This window comes from Artemia sp. Qi Xiang Cuo, unplaced genomic scaffold, assembly GCF_049724085.1.
Source record: "Artemia sp. Qi Xiang Cuo unplaced genomic scaffold, ASM4972408v1 HiC_scaffold_3158, whole genome shotgun sequence".
NCBI lineage: Eukaryota > Metazoa > Arthropoda > Branchiopoda > Anostraca > Artemiidae > Artemia > Artemia sp. Qi Xiang Cuo.
In genome coordinates this window covers 11,763-25,917 of record NW_028300553.1, presented here as the reverse complement: position 1 = coordinate 25,917, position 14,155 = coordinate 11,763, and the positions used below count along the sequence as shown (strand labels likewise).

General features: G+C 36.2%; 1 protein-coding gene across 1 annotated transcript in view; it reads left to right on the top strand.

The window, feature by feature from the left end:
• Positions 1-2,462, top strand: part of LOC148938536 (uncharacterized) — a gene marked incomplete at its 3' end in the record, with an annotated part of 68,121 nt that extends 65,659 nt beyond the window's left edge. The window contains exon 5 of the mRNA XM_089107717.1: positions 2,298-2,462. Coding sequence (XP_088963843.1) covers positions 2,298-2,462 — 165 coding nt within the window. The remainder of the gene's footprint in view (positions 1-2,297) is intronic.
• Positions 2,463-14,155: the final 11,693 nt, after the last annotated feature.

Sequence of the window (14,155 nt, the reverse complement as noted above, 5' to 3'; positions counted from 1 at the left end):
TTTTCAGGCTCTTAGGCTTTGATGAGTAATACTAAACTTAATAAAATTTATATATTTAGAATCAGCATTATAAGCCCATTCTTTTGATACATTTATTGACATCAAAATTCCATTTTTAAAAGTTTCGATTACTATTGAACCGCATCGCTTCTTTTTTTTATTGTTTTTTTTTATTAGGTATATGTTATTACGTATATGAGGGGGATCTCCCCTTAGTCAATACCACGCTCTTTAGGTTAAAAGTTAAAAAAAATTTAGTTCACAAGCCCCTGAATCACAAAGGCCGTTTAATTAGAATAGATAGCTCTTTTGAAAGCACTAAAAAAAAACTGTTGCGTAAAGAGCGAGGTATTGACTTGGGGGAGAACCCCCTCATATACGTAATAATTCTGTTCGTTTTAAGTTCTAATGTTGCTTCTTACTTTCAGTTGAAAAAACTAGTTTTTTTATTTAATTTCTGATCGTTTTTTTAAATAATGCTTGGAAATCCGGCGCCCCCTTCATAGAAATGTCCCTTACTCCAAAGAAACATCCTCCACGGAGATTCTCCCAAGTAACCCCCTCCTCCAGCCCCCCCCCACCACAAAAAAATCCTTCCTGAAAATGTCTGTATACTTCCCAATAACCAACACAAAATGTAAGCAATGGGCAAAGTTCATAACTTGCAGCCCTTCCCCGGGGAGCTGTGGGGGATTAAGTCATCCTAAAAGACATATTTATTAGATTTTCGACTATGATGGACAAAATGGCTATCTCAAAATTTTAATTTGGTGACTTTGAGAAAAAATGAGCGTGGGAGGGGGCCTAGCTACCCTCCATTTTCTTGGTCACTTAAAAAAGGCACTAGAACTTTTAATTTCCTTTCCAATGAGCCCTCCTACGATATTCTAGGACCACTGGGTCAATACGATTACCCCTGGGGAAAACAAAAAAAAACAACAAATAAACACGCACCGGTGATCTTTCTTCTGGCAAAAAAAATGTAAAATTCCACATTTTTGTAGATAGGAGTTTGAAACCTCTACAGTAGGGTTCTCTGATACGCTGAATATGATGGTGTGATTTTCATTAAGGTTCTATAACTTTTAGGGGGTGTTTCCCCCTTTTTTCGAAAATCAGTCAAATTTTCTCAGGGGCTTAACTTTTGATGGGTAAGATTAAACTTGATGAAACTTATATATTTAAAATCAGAATTAAAGTTTGATTCTTTTGATGTATCTATTGGTATCAAAATTCCGTTTTTTAGAGTTTCGGTTACTATTGAGTCGGGTCGCTCCTTACTTACAGTTCGTTACCACGAACAGTTTGATAACTTTTCTTCAACTGTGAATGGTTTTTCGCAATCTTTTAGGGAGGCAATTAAAAAAAAAAAAATGTCAGTAAATACCTCGCTTTGAACATAATAACTTGGGATGTCTTTATAAAAACCTTGAAAAGGCGAACATTGATAAAGGAAGAACATTAAAAAGGCGATTGATTACCATCTGACCGGTTTCAGCTCTGAAAAATGGCACTAGAAATCAGGGGTGTCGTTTTGGGGGAGGCAAGGGGGTGACAGTTGCCCCCTCAATAATTTGGAGATAAGAATTATTGTATAGCCCATGCCCCTTGACCATCCGCATATGGACCCCTCGTCCCCCCCCCCCTCCTCACAATAAAAGTGCTGTAGCTACGCTCCTGGTAGAACTTTTAGTCTAAAATTGACCGAGCCTTCCTCCAAACTGGTATAGCACTCTGTTAAATAGGATAAGGCTATATAAGAGAAAAAAAAAATCCATGACAGGCATACCGATTATGAACAAGTCAACGCTAAGGAGTAACCCATTATAATGCTCATAAGCTGTAGGAACAAGTCGTATGATATGTAGTTATACGACATATTTTTCAAGCGTCCATAAAGGAGGGGGCTTGAAATGATGAGCTTCTTTCCTGATTTCGTATCATCCAGTATTTTCTCCAAGGAAAGTGCTGCAAACTTAAACCAAAAAATATACTTATAGGTGGGTTTGCCCCATCTCCTTCTTTGAAAAAATTTCTGGAAAACACAAATTTTCCTTTTGAAGCGCTTGTAATATTTAGAATATATCTGAAATTACCATTCATATTTATCTACGGGAAAGCTGATCAAAGAGACCTACTGATCAAGAGAACGTAGTTTCTATATCATCCCCCACTAAAAATATTCAATGAGAGGGATTCTGAGGTCATTTCTGTAGGAGTTCTGTAATTTTTCCTTCCATTCTGTTTACTTAACCCTGTCTGTGCAAGAAAATGAATCTAATTATTTTATTTTTCAGTTTGATCCTGAAGGTTTTGGTGAAATTCCATGGGATGATTTTTTGAAAGTATTAGAAGCACCAGAGTTTCGCCTGGAAATTTCGGAACAGAAAATACAGATTTTCCAGGAAAAAGCTGGACAACGGAAAGCAAATTCTATAACATTCCAAGATTTTGTAAACGTGGTAAGTTTTCACTTCCAGTAATAATAAAACCTGGTCTAAATAGTGTAAAAACTTAACGCAATTTTAGTTAATTAAGAGGGGAGTTAAGATTTATTGTAAACTCCCGCCCACATTGGTGATTCAAATATATACTTTGTCAGGACAGGATCTGTATATGAATAGCTATTCTCCCAACCTTCAAATGTTTAGTGGTTGATAATTCCAATCTAAAAGGTGAACTTCGTAGCAATGGAACGAGGCTCATGTCCATGAGGTACGATGATTGGTGACGACAATGAACTACCAGTTGATTTGATGCACGATTGCATATTTGCAAATTCTTGTCTTGAACAATTGATGCCAAAACTGGGTTGAAAGCGGCTTGAGGTCTCTTTTTGTTTTTATGTTGTTTAGTTTACTTTTTCATACTTGCCCAAATCCAAAGAATGTACCGGACATTTTGTTATTTTAATGAGGTGCGTAGGTTATTTAGTGACTTATTAAATCTAAATTTCAGCAAGGCTGGTGCTTGTAGCAAAAATATGAAGCTTTTTCAGGGACAGTGTTTTTTTTTAAGGATTTTCAGTCTCTACAGTCATTGTGTACAACTTCACACTGTTGCTTAATTTTGGTTTTATTATATAAAACAGGTAAGTTAACATAGAAAGGCTTTCGGGTTTTTGTCCCCTTGAAATGTTCGGATTTTAGGATGTCTTCATATTTCCATATTTTTCATGTGATTCGGATGTGTTTTTTTTGCGCTTTTTTAACTTATCTCTCCTCTTAAATAAAGTAGTGCCTACTAGCCTGACATCAACATACTCAAGGTAACCTTTAAACTGGATTTAATAATAAATACAAATATTTGCCCCTATCATATTTCGTCCTCAATACTTTTAATGAAGTAAAACCTCCTGTGCAAATATACCCAGTTGATAAAGACCCACAGGGGGACACAGAAACCCAGTAACTTTTTTTTTATTAGGGAATCTTTTCTAAAATTATGCCATTTCGATATTAGGCGCTGAAGTCCTCTCCCAATTAAGGAAAAAGTCCATCTTTTGGATTCCTTCTTAATAATATTAATTTTTTTTTTAATAAGCCTTAGAATTCCAGTTTAAACCTGGTCCATCCTGTATCCTAATCAACAAAAGGGTGTTTGTAATGCGGAAATATCTTTCTAATGATACCCTAAGCGGCACCTGTAGTACTTCGGATAGCTACAGGAAATCCTGTCCATTGGAAGGGCATGTGTTTCCGATTCAGCTTGTTCCGCATTCTGGAATATGTGTAAATCATTCAGTTTACTGACCATTAAATGTATGTAACATGCTTAGTTTAGAACGGGCACGTCGAACGCGTTTATGACCATAAAAACATCAAATTGGGACTGTATTAGAAAAGAAGATGAACATTGTTGAATATTGAGCATCAAAGTTAACAGTCTTATTGGTCTGCTACCAACTTTTCGACAGTCTGTCTATGCCCCTAAGCATAATGTGGCCCGCAAGCTCGTCTACCTTTCCGGGCAATGCAAAACGTGAATCTACGGACCGCATTGCAACAAACAACAAAAGCACGAAGAACAATAGGGAAATATTTCTGCAAGACAGTGGAGATAATTTGAATGAATATTTCGGCCCTATGTCCAAGGGCCGTCCTCAGCAAGATAAAAATATACAAAAGAAAAAAGACTCACAACAACATGCGACCAATAAAACCAAAACTTAAAAATTTTTCAAAGCAGTCCTAGCATCCTTACTTCAGCGAATTTCAACCAGGACTCTATTGTTCTTCGTGCTTTTGTTGCTTGTTATGGAAAGGCAGTGTGGTCTTCGTCGCTGTTACCGCATTGCAAAAAAGATAAACAGTGTTAAACAGAAAATTAGGTTCATAGACGTCAATCTCAGTGGGCTACTAGCTACTAATAACAACTTCTTGGAGTACTTCGTCTGGCCCTGGTATAATTTTGAAAACTGCTTCTTTTATTGCAAAACATTGACATTATCTTAAGGGGGTGTTATATAATACTTCTTGAAATATGCCTCTTATGTTGCAGAATGACTGTCGAGGATCGACGCCAATTCTTAATAAAAAGGTAAAAGGCCAAGTGGTAGATTTACAATTACAAGAAAAGTCTATGCTGTTTTAACACAGATATTAACTTGGAGAAGAAGGGTTGGAGAGAATTAGGTATATGCCCCTTTCCTCTTAAAAAGCTAAAAAGGAAAATATTAGAAATTGTGCAACATTTGGAAAAATATGGCAACGTTTTGGCAAAATAATATTTTTGCTTCAAACGTTTATCCCTCCCTGGGAGAACTTACCGGGTGCCTCTGGGCTCAAAAGGGATGTGGTCTGGGTTCGGTGGACGGTTTCACTAAAGTGTTCATTATTGAAAGGCTTACTTGAGATGCGCTTTTTACTCTTTAGGAGGGCGTGGCGCAAGCTAAAAATTGGAAAAATACGCACCATAAAGTCTAAAAATTGTTTGCTTGACTTCCTAATTAGTGAAATGATCCGTAATTTAACAGCCCTTGTTGGGAACATGTTGAAAACAGAAGTTTCCACAGGAAAACAATAATGAGGTTAGAAATCTGATTGGACTTCCGTAATTTCCTTGTGGCGCGTGCTAGGGTTTTAACAAAGGACCAATATTGAATATTTAAGACTATGTAAACAAAAGATCCATAATGGCTGAGGGAAGGAACGTCTAATATGAAAATTTATTCAGATTATTCATTTTTCGTGTAGATTATGGAATTGGCAAAGGATTTTTTTTTTGGGGGGGGGAGGGGCAGAAAATGATCTGTCTTGACAGGTAACAAAGGACTTTCGAGTTATTTCCAACAACCACTTTGTCCTGCTGACTGTATCTTCATTGGTGATCTTCAGCCAGTATTTGGCCTACCTTTGAGCATACATCCAAACCCCCTCCTCCCGGGGTTTCAGCTCCCCTCGAATTTCTGCCAAGTGTTTTTCTTGTGAGCTCCCAGCTCTTCTTTTCAGCAGGGTCCTGGACCGTATGCAAGGACATTACGGTATGCCGTGCCTTTGAAGCGGCTTAATATATGGCCAAGAGACGCAACAGAACATCATTTGATGTTTAGGGATAGCTCTTTTTTATGGCCACAGAGCCCTATCACTTGACGGTTAGATATTCTAATTCATCTATTCGTACGAAGCATATAACGAATATAAAGTGGATAGTAAACATCCATCTTCTGCCTTCATTGATCATGTGTCGCAAGATTATAGTTGCATGGCTCACAGAAGTGCTAGGTAGACTTCGACTTTGGTTTTGGTGGGGATTCCACGTCTTGATCAGTGGCGGATCCAGAGGGGGGCGAGGGGGTGCGCGCCCCCCTAGTGTAGTCTAAAGTAGTGTAATTTACTTAATTAACTCAAGTTTGCGTTAATTAAACTTGCTCCTCACGCAAGTTTATCGCATCAACCTATTTTGCGCCCCCCCCCCCCAAAAAAAAAAATTTCGGATGAACCTATTTTGCGCTCCCCCCTAAAAAAAAATCCTGGATCCGCCCCTGGTCTTCATCATAGTGTTTGTTTCCTGAGCTTACACTGTCTGGGCAGAAATAGCTCTCAGGTCCTCCATCAGGTGTTAAATATTGCCAAAATATTTATTTTTGCGATATTTTCTATTGGCTTGTCATCAAGCTTAACCTGCAAAAGATTAGATTGGTTGAGCCCAGTTATTTTTTAGTCTTTAAGCTTCTGTCGGTCAGTCAAACACCCCTCGAGACCTGGGAGATATATTGAGTTATGCCTTTCAATCCATGGCCGGGAATAACAACTGCACTTTGAAAATTGCTCACCGTCTAGATGCCAAAAAAAAGAGCAATCTAATAGATAATTTTGAAAAGAAGCGGATCATCATTTTTGTTTAATTTATTTGTCTTCGGAATTATAAATTTCAAGATTAAATGCATTAAAATAAAACAAAAACACCAGCGGTAATGATTGACGATCTCTCCAATTTTTATTTTTAATTGAAACTCCTCTTCGAGTTTTAATTGAAACCCCTCTTGAGGATGTTGTATTGTAGAAGACCTCCTGAGGGTTAATTCTGCCTGTTACCAGATCACCGGATGAAAGTTTTTCTCAAATATTCTTGCCTATTCCCTATACATGTTTCCCCATTTGAAAGTAATCAGTACGAGTGAGGTTATGACAATTTACTGTTGTTGTCTTAATTCTGACAGGGATCTTGGAGATTCCCTCAGGAGGACAAAGCACACAATTTGAATACTGATAAGTAACGCTATGACACTTCTGAAAGAATTTTGCAAGGTTACTGCCAAAATTTGAGGCTTTCAGGCTCCATTTCAAGAGTGCCCTGGTGGAGCTGAACGAGTCCTTGTGCCCTCAAAATGAAAGAAGATTAGGATGCTTAGTCACGCACCTAATGCAGCAATTGTATGAAGGTAAAAAAAACCTATTTGGAGGAAATTTTCTGCAGTGCATAATAACTAGAATAGCAGCGTTAACAATTTCCTAGAATAAAAGGATTTCTCATTTCTAATGGTATGACGCAGAGAAATCGATAAGATGCCCAACCTAAGACAAAAAAAGGACACAAAAGTAGTAAGCTACATAAAAAAAAGAGGGGAAAGGGCAATTTTGCACTTGTCTTGTTTAGAATCCATGACTGAATGCATGGATGTGCGGACGCTTGAGCAGCAGCATTGGCTTAGAACAAAACGTAGGTTTGCAGAGATGGGATGGAAAGGCCAGATGCAGCCAAAGTTGAACATCATGCGACAAGGCACGCACACAGCGTTTGTGGGAATCAGACTCCTGATATCTGGGGACCTTACGTTTTTATAATTCTTTGAATGTCTTGCTCGATTTTTTCATATAATTTGCATCTTGGTTTTTAATTCAAATTCGGCCTTCCCGCTTCGAATGTTGTTACTCCTGTGAAACAAGTTTGTAAATTCCTGCCTAAAACAGACGATGTGATGTCCCTGTTTGATATATCCTTAACCTAACCTTTAAGGGGATTCGTAATATTTTCTGGAATTATAAAACTCCTCAAAATCCTACTTTAAGCACAAATTTGTATTTTTTTTCTTCATACCAACTTTTTCTTTTGGAGGGGGGGGGGGTCCCACCCAGATTGTGTGAGTACAGATATTTCAAATACTTCCATATGTTGCATCTTTAAATCATCATCAGATGGCCTTTGGCCAGATTTCCCTAAGGAAAAGTAATTGTTTGATTAAGCTCCATAAATGCAAAGAAATATAGCCATTGAACAATCACCCCACATCGTTAGGGCAAACATATATTGTTGATGGTGAGATACTGCTGCTAAATCCATTAAAATAGAGTAGGCAAGCTATAAAACTTAAGTGGATTTGGCTATTTGAGCATTTGTGCAAAGTTTTTGGGGCACGGGTTTCGGTGTTTCACGGATACTTGTAATTTCTACTCTTTAAGTAAATAACTAAGGCTGTGCATGGTTGAATAATCAACCAAGAGCCAACTTAAATGACTGTGAAAACATTTGAGTTTGCTGTAATTGGTCTTGTATAGAAATTAAATATATAATTTTTTTAATTCAAAGTAAGGAGCAACATTAAAACTTAAAACGAACAGAAAATTATTCCGTATATGACAGGGACGGTCCGTTCCTCAACTATTGCTCTTTACGTTAAAGTCTAAAAGTTCTTTGAAAATGTTTCTCATTTAAATTCAACGACCTTGTGTTTCAGGAGTCGTTCTTAAAGAATTGGGGAAACAAGTCAAACTTGAGCGTAAAATGCGAGGGATGAGGAAAGGGCAACCCCCTCACATATTGAATAATTTATATTCGTTCCCAACGGGGGGGGGGCAGGACTCACAGATGGGGCAGGGCAATATTTTGGTGGGTCATGGGCAAGAGGTGCACCCTTCGGCTGACTATACTTTAGAGCCTTAATTTTGAAAAAAACAACAACATATTTATATGGATTCTAGGCGTTTACCCCCCCCCCGGCGATTATCCCCCCTTTCCTGCGGAAAATACTCTCCCCTGGAAAATACCCCCCCCCGCGGAAAATACCCCTTGGAGAACACACCGGTTTTTTTTTAGTTTCTTTCTTACTTTAGAAACAAATTTGTGCTATAGATTTGCACATTAGGGGGGGGGGGTAAAGTACAGCGGGTCTGCATGCAAAATGTGTTTGGTATAATTATTCTGCATATTAGATAGACAGATAAATAAGTGTATTTTGAAGCCAAATATACGGCCATGAACACAGTAAAATAGCATAAATGAATATAGTGAATGGGTGGGGGGGTGTTTAACCCCACGGAAGATACCCCAACGCGGAAAATACCCACCCTCCTCCCGTGAAATGCCCCCCTCACGAAAAATACCCCCATGGAAAGCATCCCCCCATACCCCCTCCTTAGAAAATACCCCCACCCCCCTATGGAAAATAATGTTTCTAAATTTGAAACTTTTATTTAATTATTTTTTTAGTTTCGTTGAAAAGTGCTAAGGAACGGGAAAAAGAGGAATTTACACACCAGAAGTATCTTAAAAACTTAGAAAAAAAAAACACAAATCAATTTGTGTTGAAAAGACTTCCATATGAACTTCTGCAATTTTTGGCAGTAGCGAGTGCCAAGGGGGGGGGGGGGTAAAGTATTTGGAAATTTTTAAGTCAGAAAACAATTATTTCTAGGTATATGGCCACTAAAAAATTACAGAAGAATAGCGAGGTTTCCAGGTGTTAAATGTTTTTTCAATGACCTTTTTTCAAGTATTAATTAAAAAAAAAACTTTCCGAAAAATATGTCTTTCAAAGAAATTTAAAGGCCATTTTAAACTTAATATAATCATATAAAATTAAATTATAAATTAAAAAAAAAACACGACCCTAAATTAATATTAAAGAATAAAAGAAACCTACAACGGGCAGAAATTAAATGAGCAATCATAGCAAAAACATACAACAAGTAATAATATAAATGAATAAATAGATCTTAATGCGAGTAATGCTTAGATTGAACATGAATATCAAGCTTAAAACGAAAAAGAATAGTTTCCTATTGAAGTATAAATGAAACTTAAAACGAACAGAAATTAAATAAACTATCAATGCAAACAAACATACAATAGATATTAATGTAAATTAATAAGTAAATCTTAAAACGAGTGAAATTTAAATTGAATATGCAAATCAAGCTTGAATCGAACAAAAATCACCACAAACAAGAGTTTGGGTATGACCTCCTTCTCTCACAGTAAAAGTCTAAAACCTATATACTTCGTCATTGGTGCTTTACTGAAAACCAATTTTATGACAAATATTTTCTTTTGTACTTAATATTGAAAATAAACATTAAAATTATAGTAACATTTTGAACTGATGAGCTTTCAGCAATTAATATCATTATACATCAAATATTCAGTTTAATTTATTAGCTCTTTTTAAAGTTGTTAAAGACGAATATAGTTTCCCTACAAACAAGTGTTTGGATACTGCCTCTGTTCCTAACTGTAAATTAAATAACAAAAACAAGTTTTTTAAACTGAAAGTAAGGAGCGACATTAAAACTTAAAACGAACAGAAATTACTCCGCATATGAAAGGGGCTGTCCCCTCCTCAACGCCTCTCTCTTTACGCTAAAGTTTTTTATTGTTTAAAAAAATAAAGTTGTGAGACAGGGTCAAAGTGTAGCGTAAAGAGTGAGGCGTTGAGGAGGGGATGGCCCATTTCATATAGGTAATAATTTCTGTTTATTTTAATTTTTAATGTTGCTCCTTACTTTCAGTTTAAAAAACTTGTTTTTTATTTAATTTCTGATCGTTTTTTAGTTAATGCAGCTTCTATTTTGGCTCACCGTCACTGAATGAATAAATAAAATTTGCATAAATATTTTACGTTTCTTTTGCTAAATGGATGTTTCTAAATTTGGTTATGACGTAATTTACAAATTAACTTACTTAACTAACTTCTATATTCGTATATTTTTCTTCTGGCAAAAAATACAAAGTTGCAGATTTTTGCAAATATGAGCTTGAAACCTATGTAATAGGGTTTTCTGATACGCTGAATCTGACGGTGTGATTTTCATTAAAATTCTTTCACTTGTAGGGGATGTTTCCCCCTCTTTAAAAAATCGGGTAAATTTTCTCAGGCTCGTAGCCTTTGATGAGTAATACTAAACTTAATAAAATTTATATATTTAGAATCAGCATTATAAACACATTCTTTTGTTACATTTATTGACATCAAAATTCCGGTTTTAAAAGTTTCGATTACTAATGAGCCGTATCGCTTGTTTTTTTTATTGTTTTTTTTTATTACGTATATGTTATTACGTATACGAGGGGGTTCTCCCCTTAGTCAATACCACGCTCTGTAGGTTAAAAGTTAAAAAAAAAAATTGATTAACAAACCCCTGAATCACAAAGGCCGTTTAATTAGAATAGATAGCTCTTTTGAAAGAACTAAAAAAATTGCAGCGTAAAGAGCGAGGTATTGACTTGGGGCAAAACCCCCTCAAATACGTTATAATTTCTGTTCGTTTTAAGTTCTAATGTTGCTTCTTACTTTCAGTTGAAAAAACTTGTTTTTTTTTATTTAATTTCTGATCGTTTTTTAAATAATGCTTGGAAATCCGGCGCCCCCTTCATAGAAATGTCCCTTACCCCAAAGAAACATCCTCCACGGAAAGATTCTCCAGAGTAACCCCCTCCTCTAGCCCCCCCCTCCAGAAAAAAATCCTTCCTGAAAATGTCTGTATACTTCCCAATAACCAGTAAATAATGCTGGCAAGTCCGGCGCCCCCTTCATGGAAATTTCCCTTCCCCCATGAAAACTTACTTCATGGACAGATCCTCAAACATAACCCCCGACCCCCCCCCCCACTACCAGAAACAAACCCTCCTGAAAACTTTTCTATACTTCCCAATAACCAATACTATATGTTAACATTGGGTAAAGTTCATAACTTTTAGCCCTCCCCCTGGGGTCTTTGGGGGATTAAGTCATCCTAAAAGACATATTTATCATATTTTCAACCATTCTGAACAAAATGGGTATCTCAAAATTTTGATCGGGTGACTTTGGGAAAAAAATAAGCATGGGAGGGGGCCTAGTTGCCCTCCATTTTTTGTCACTTAAAAAGGGCACTAGAACTTTTAATTTCCGTTCCAATGAGACCTCCCACGATGTTCTAAGACCATTAGTTCGATATGATCATCCCTGGAAAAAAAAAAATAAATAAACAAGCATACGTGATCAATCTTCATGCAAAAAATGCAAAATTCCACATTTTTCTAGATAGGTGCCTTAAACCTCTATAGTAGAGTTTTCTGATACGCTAAATATGATGGTGTGATTTTCATTAAGGTTCTATAACTTTTAGGGGGTCTTTCCCCCTTTTTTGAAAATCAGCCAAATTTTCTCAGGCGCGTAACTTTTGATGGGTAGCATTAAACTTGATGAAAGTAATATATTTGAAATCAGCATTGAAATCTGATTCTATTGATACATCTATTGGTATCAAAATCCTGTTTTTTAGAGTTTCGGTTACCATTGAGCCGGGTCGCTCCTTACTTTCAGTTCGTTACCACAAACTGTTTGATAAAAACCAAAAGCCAACTGCGTCATTGGTGCTTAACTGAAAGCGAATTATATTACAATTATTTCATTTTCTCTTTCCTACAGCATTGAAAATAAAAATAAAACTACAGTAAAATAAATTCTCGAACTGATGGATCTTTCAATAATTAATATCATTATTCATCAAATATTCAATTTGATGTTGTTTATACTTTCCAAGACTGTTCAAGACGCATATAGTTTTCAGCAAATTGCCAATGACCCAGCCATAAATTACAACCCTTGCCCTGAGGGCTGAGGGGGATTTGTCATCCTCAAAGAGCTAATTTCCAGAACTTCAAATTCCTTTGAAGTAAGTTGAAACTTTCAAGGAATTTTAAGGGGGGGGGGGGGTGAATTATGACTGGGAAAGGGTAGGGCTAAATAAAAAGACACAGTGTGGATCCAGGCTATCAAAATACCACATCTACAATTTCCCAGGAGCGGGCCTTCTAAATTGGAATCTGATTTTCTAGTGCCCTATCTAAGAGTCGAAAATGACTTAAGGGTAGCCACCCCTTTCCATGCCCCTTTTTTACTTCCTCCCCCTCCCAAGACATCAGAGCAAAATTTTGGGTGGTCATTTTATTCAGCATAGTCGGAAGGGTCATAAATATGCCTTCGGGACATGGCTCCCACAGCCTCTTGGATAAAGGCCGTAATTGAGAAGATCACCAATTGTATACACTTAGGGTTTATTTCGAGAATGTCTTTGGGGTTCGATTTGAAACTTTCAAGGATTCTTATGGGGGCAGACTGGACGTCATGTTTTGACTTAGTGGAGGAGGCAGTAAACCAAAAAACATTGTATGTATCCAGGTCATTGAAATAGCAAATTCGCAATATCTCGGGAACGGGATTGGGTTTGAAGTTAGAATTACAGGTACTCTTTCTGATAGAAGTCATTTTTAAGTCTTTTTAATCAATAACTTTGAAAAACAAAGTCTTTATACTTTTCATAATGACGATTATGAATATTTAAGCAAACAAGTAGTTGCAACAAATGTAATACAAAAAGATTGTTATAACAAAATGGTAGGTCAATATCCGTCCGTATTCAAGGCTGCAAAAAGATAAAGGTCGGAATGGCTTCAGCTCTATAGAAGGTCAAAATTATGCAGAAGTTAATCTATTTGAATAACTACCCCTCGCCATCCGCCCAAAAATCTTTAGCAAAACTATTCAAATTTTTGAACAGACTTATTGTTATTCAAAAATTTTGCCTAGCTATGTAAAGTCTTAATTTTAAGGATAGCATCTAAAAAAAGGCCTGAAAAATGTTCCTACTATTAATCAACAAGAACATATGTCAGCTAATAATGAACAGAAATTAATTCAAAGAAAAATATCTTCAAAAAAAGTTTTCCAAAGAAAAATAAAGAGCTTACCAACGAAAGACGAGCAGAAATAAAGTCATATAATAACTCGAACTTCAGACGAGCATAAATTGCTATCATTGGCTGAATGGGGCCCAAAACGAACAGGAATTACAATTAATAATTAAGTCAAATTAAAACGAACAAAAATTGTCACAAATTGGAGTAGGCCTAAAGCCCCCTAGGCATTCTAAAGACCAGAGCTTCTTTTGCTTTAAACTGAAAATGTTTTGTATTTTAACCTATGTGTTTTTATTTGTCACAACATTAATAGCAACAACAAACACACACACACACACACAAAATATTCTATCAAGACTAGTCAAGATTTGCAAATAAGAGTTGTGCTACCTGTCCCCTTCCCTCCCTCTCTAAGCCTCAAAACGGCTTAATGTCATTTGGATTTTTTTTAAACGATAAGTATTTTGAACAGTGTGGTTTTTATTTGCTAAAACATCGGCAACAAAAAGAAAGAAAATCACCATAATAATTAGATTACTGAAAATAAGTTACGAAAGTAAACTGATTATTTGAAATGTAATGATATTCAATCATGGAAGTTTAAGCAATTTTTGATATGTTAATGTTAATGATAATTAATATCATTGCATATTACATATGAGAAAGTGTTTAAAATATTTTTTTTTTTTTTTTTTTTTCAGTAAAGCGCTAATTTGTTTCAGTAAAGACGCTCTTGTCTTTAGAAGACTTAGTTCTG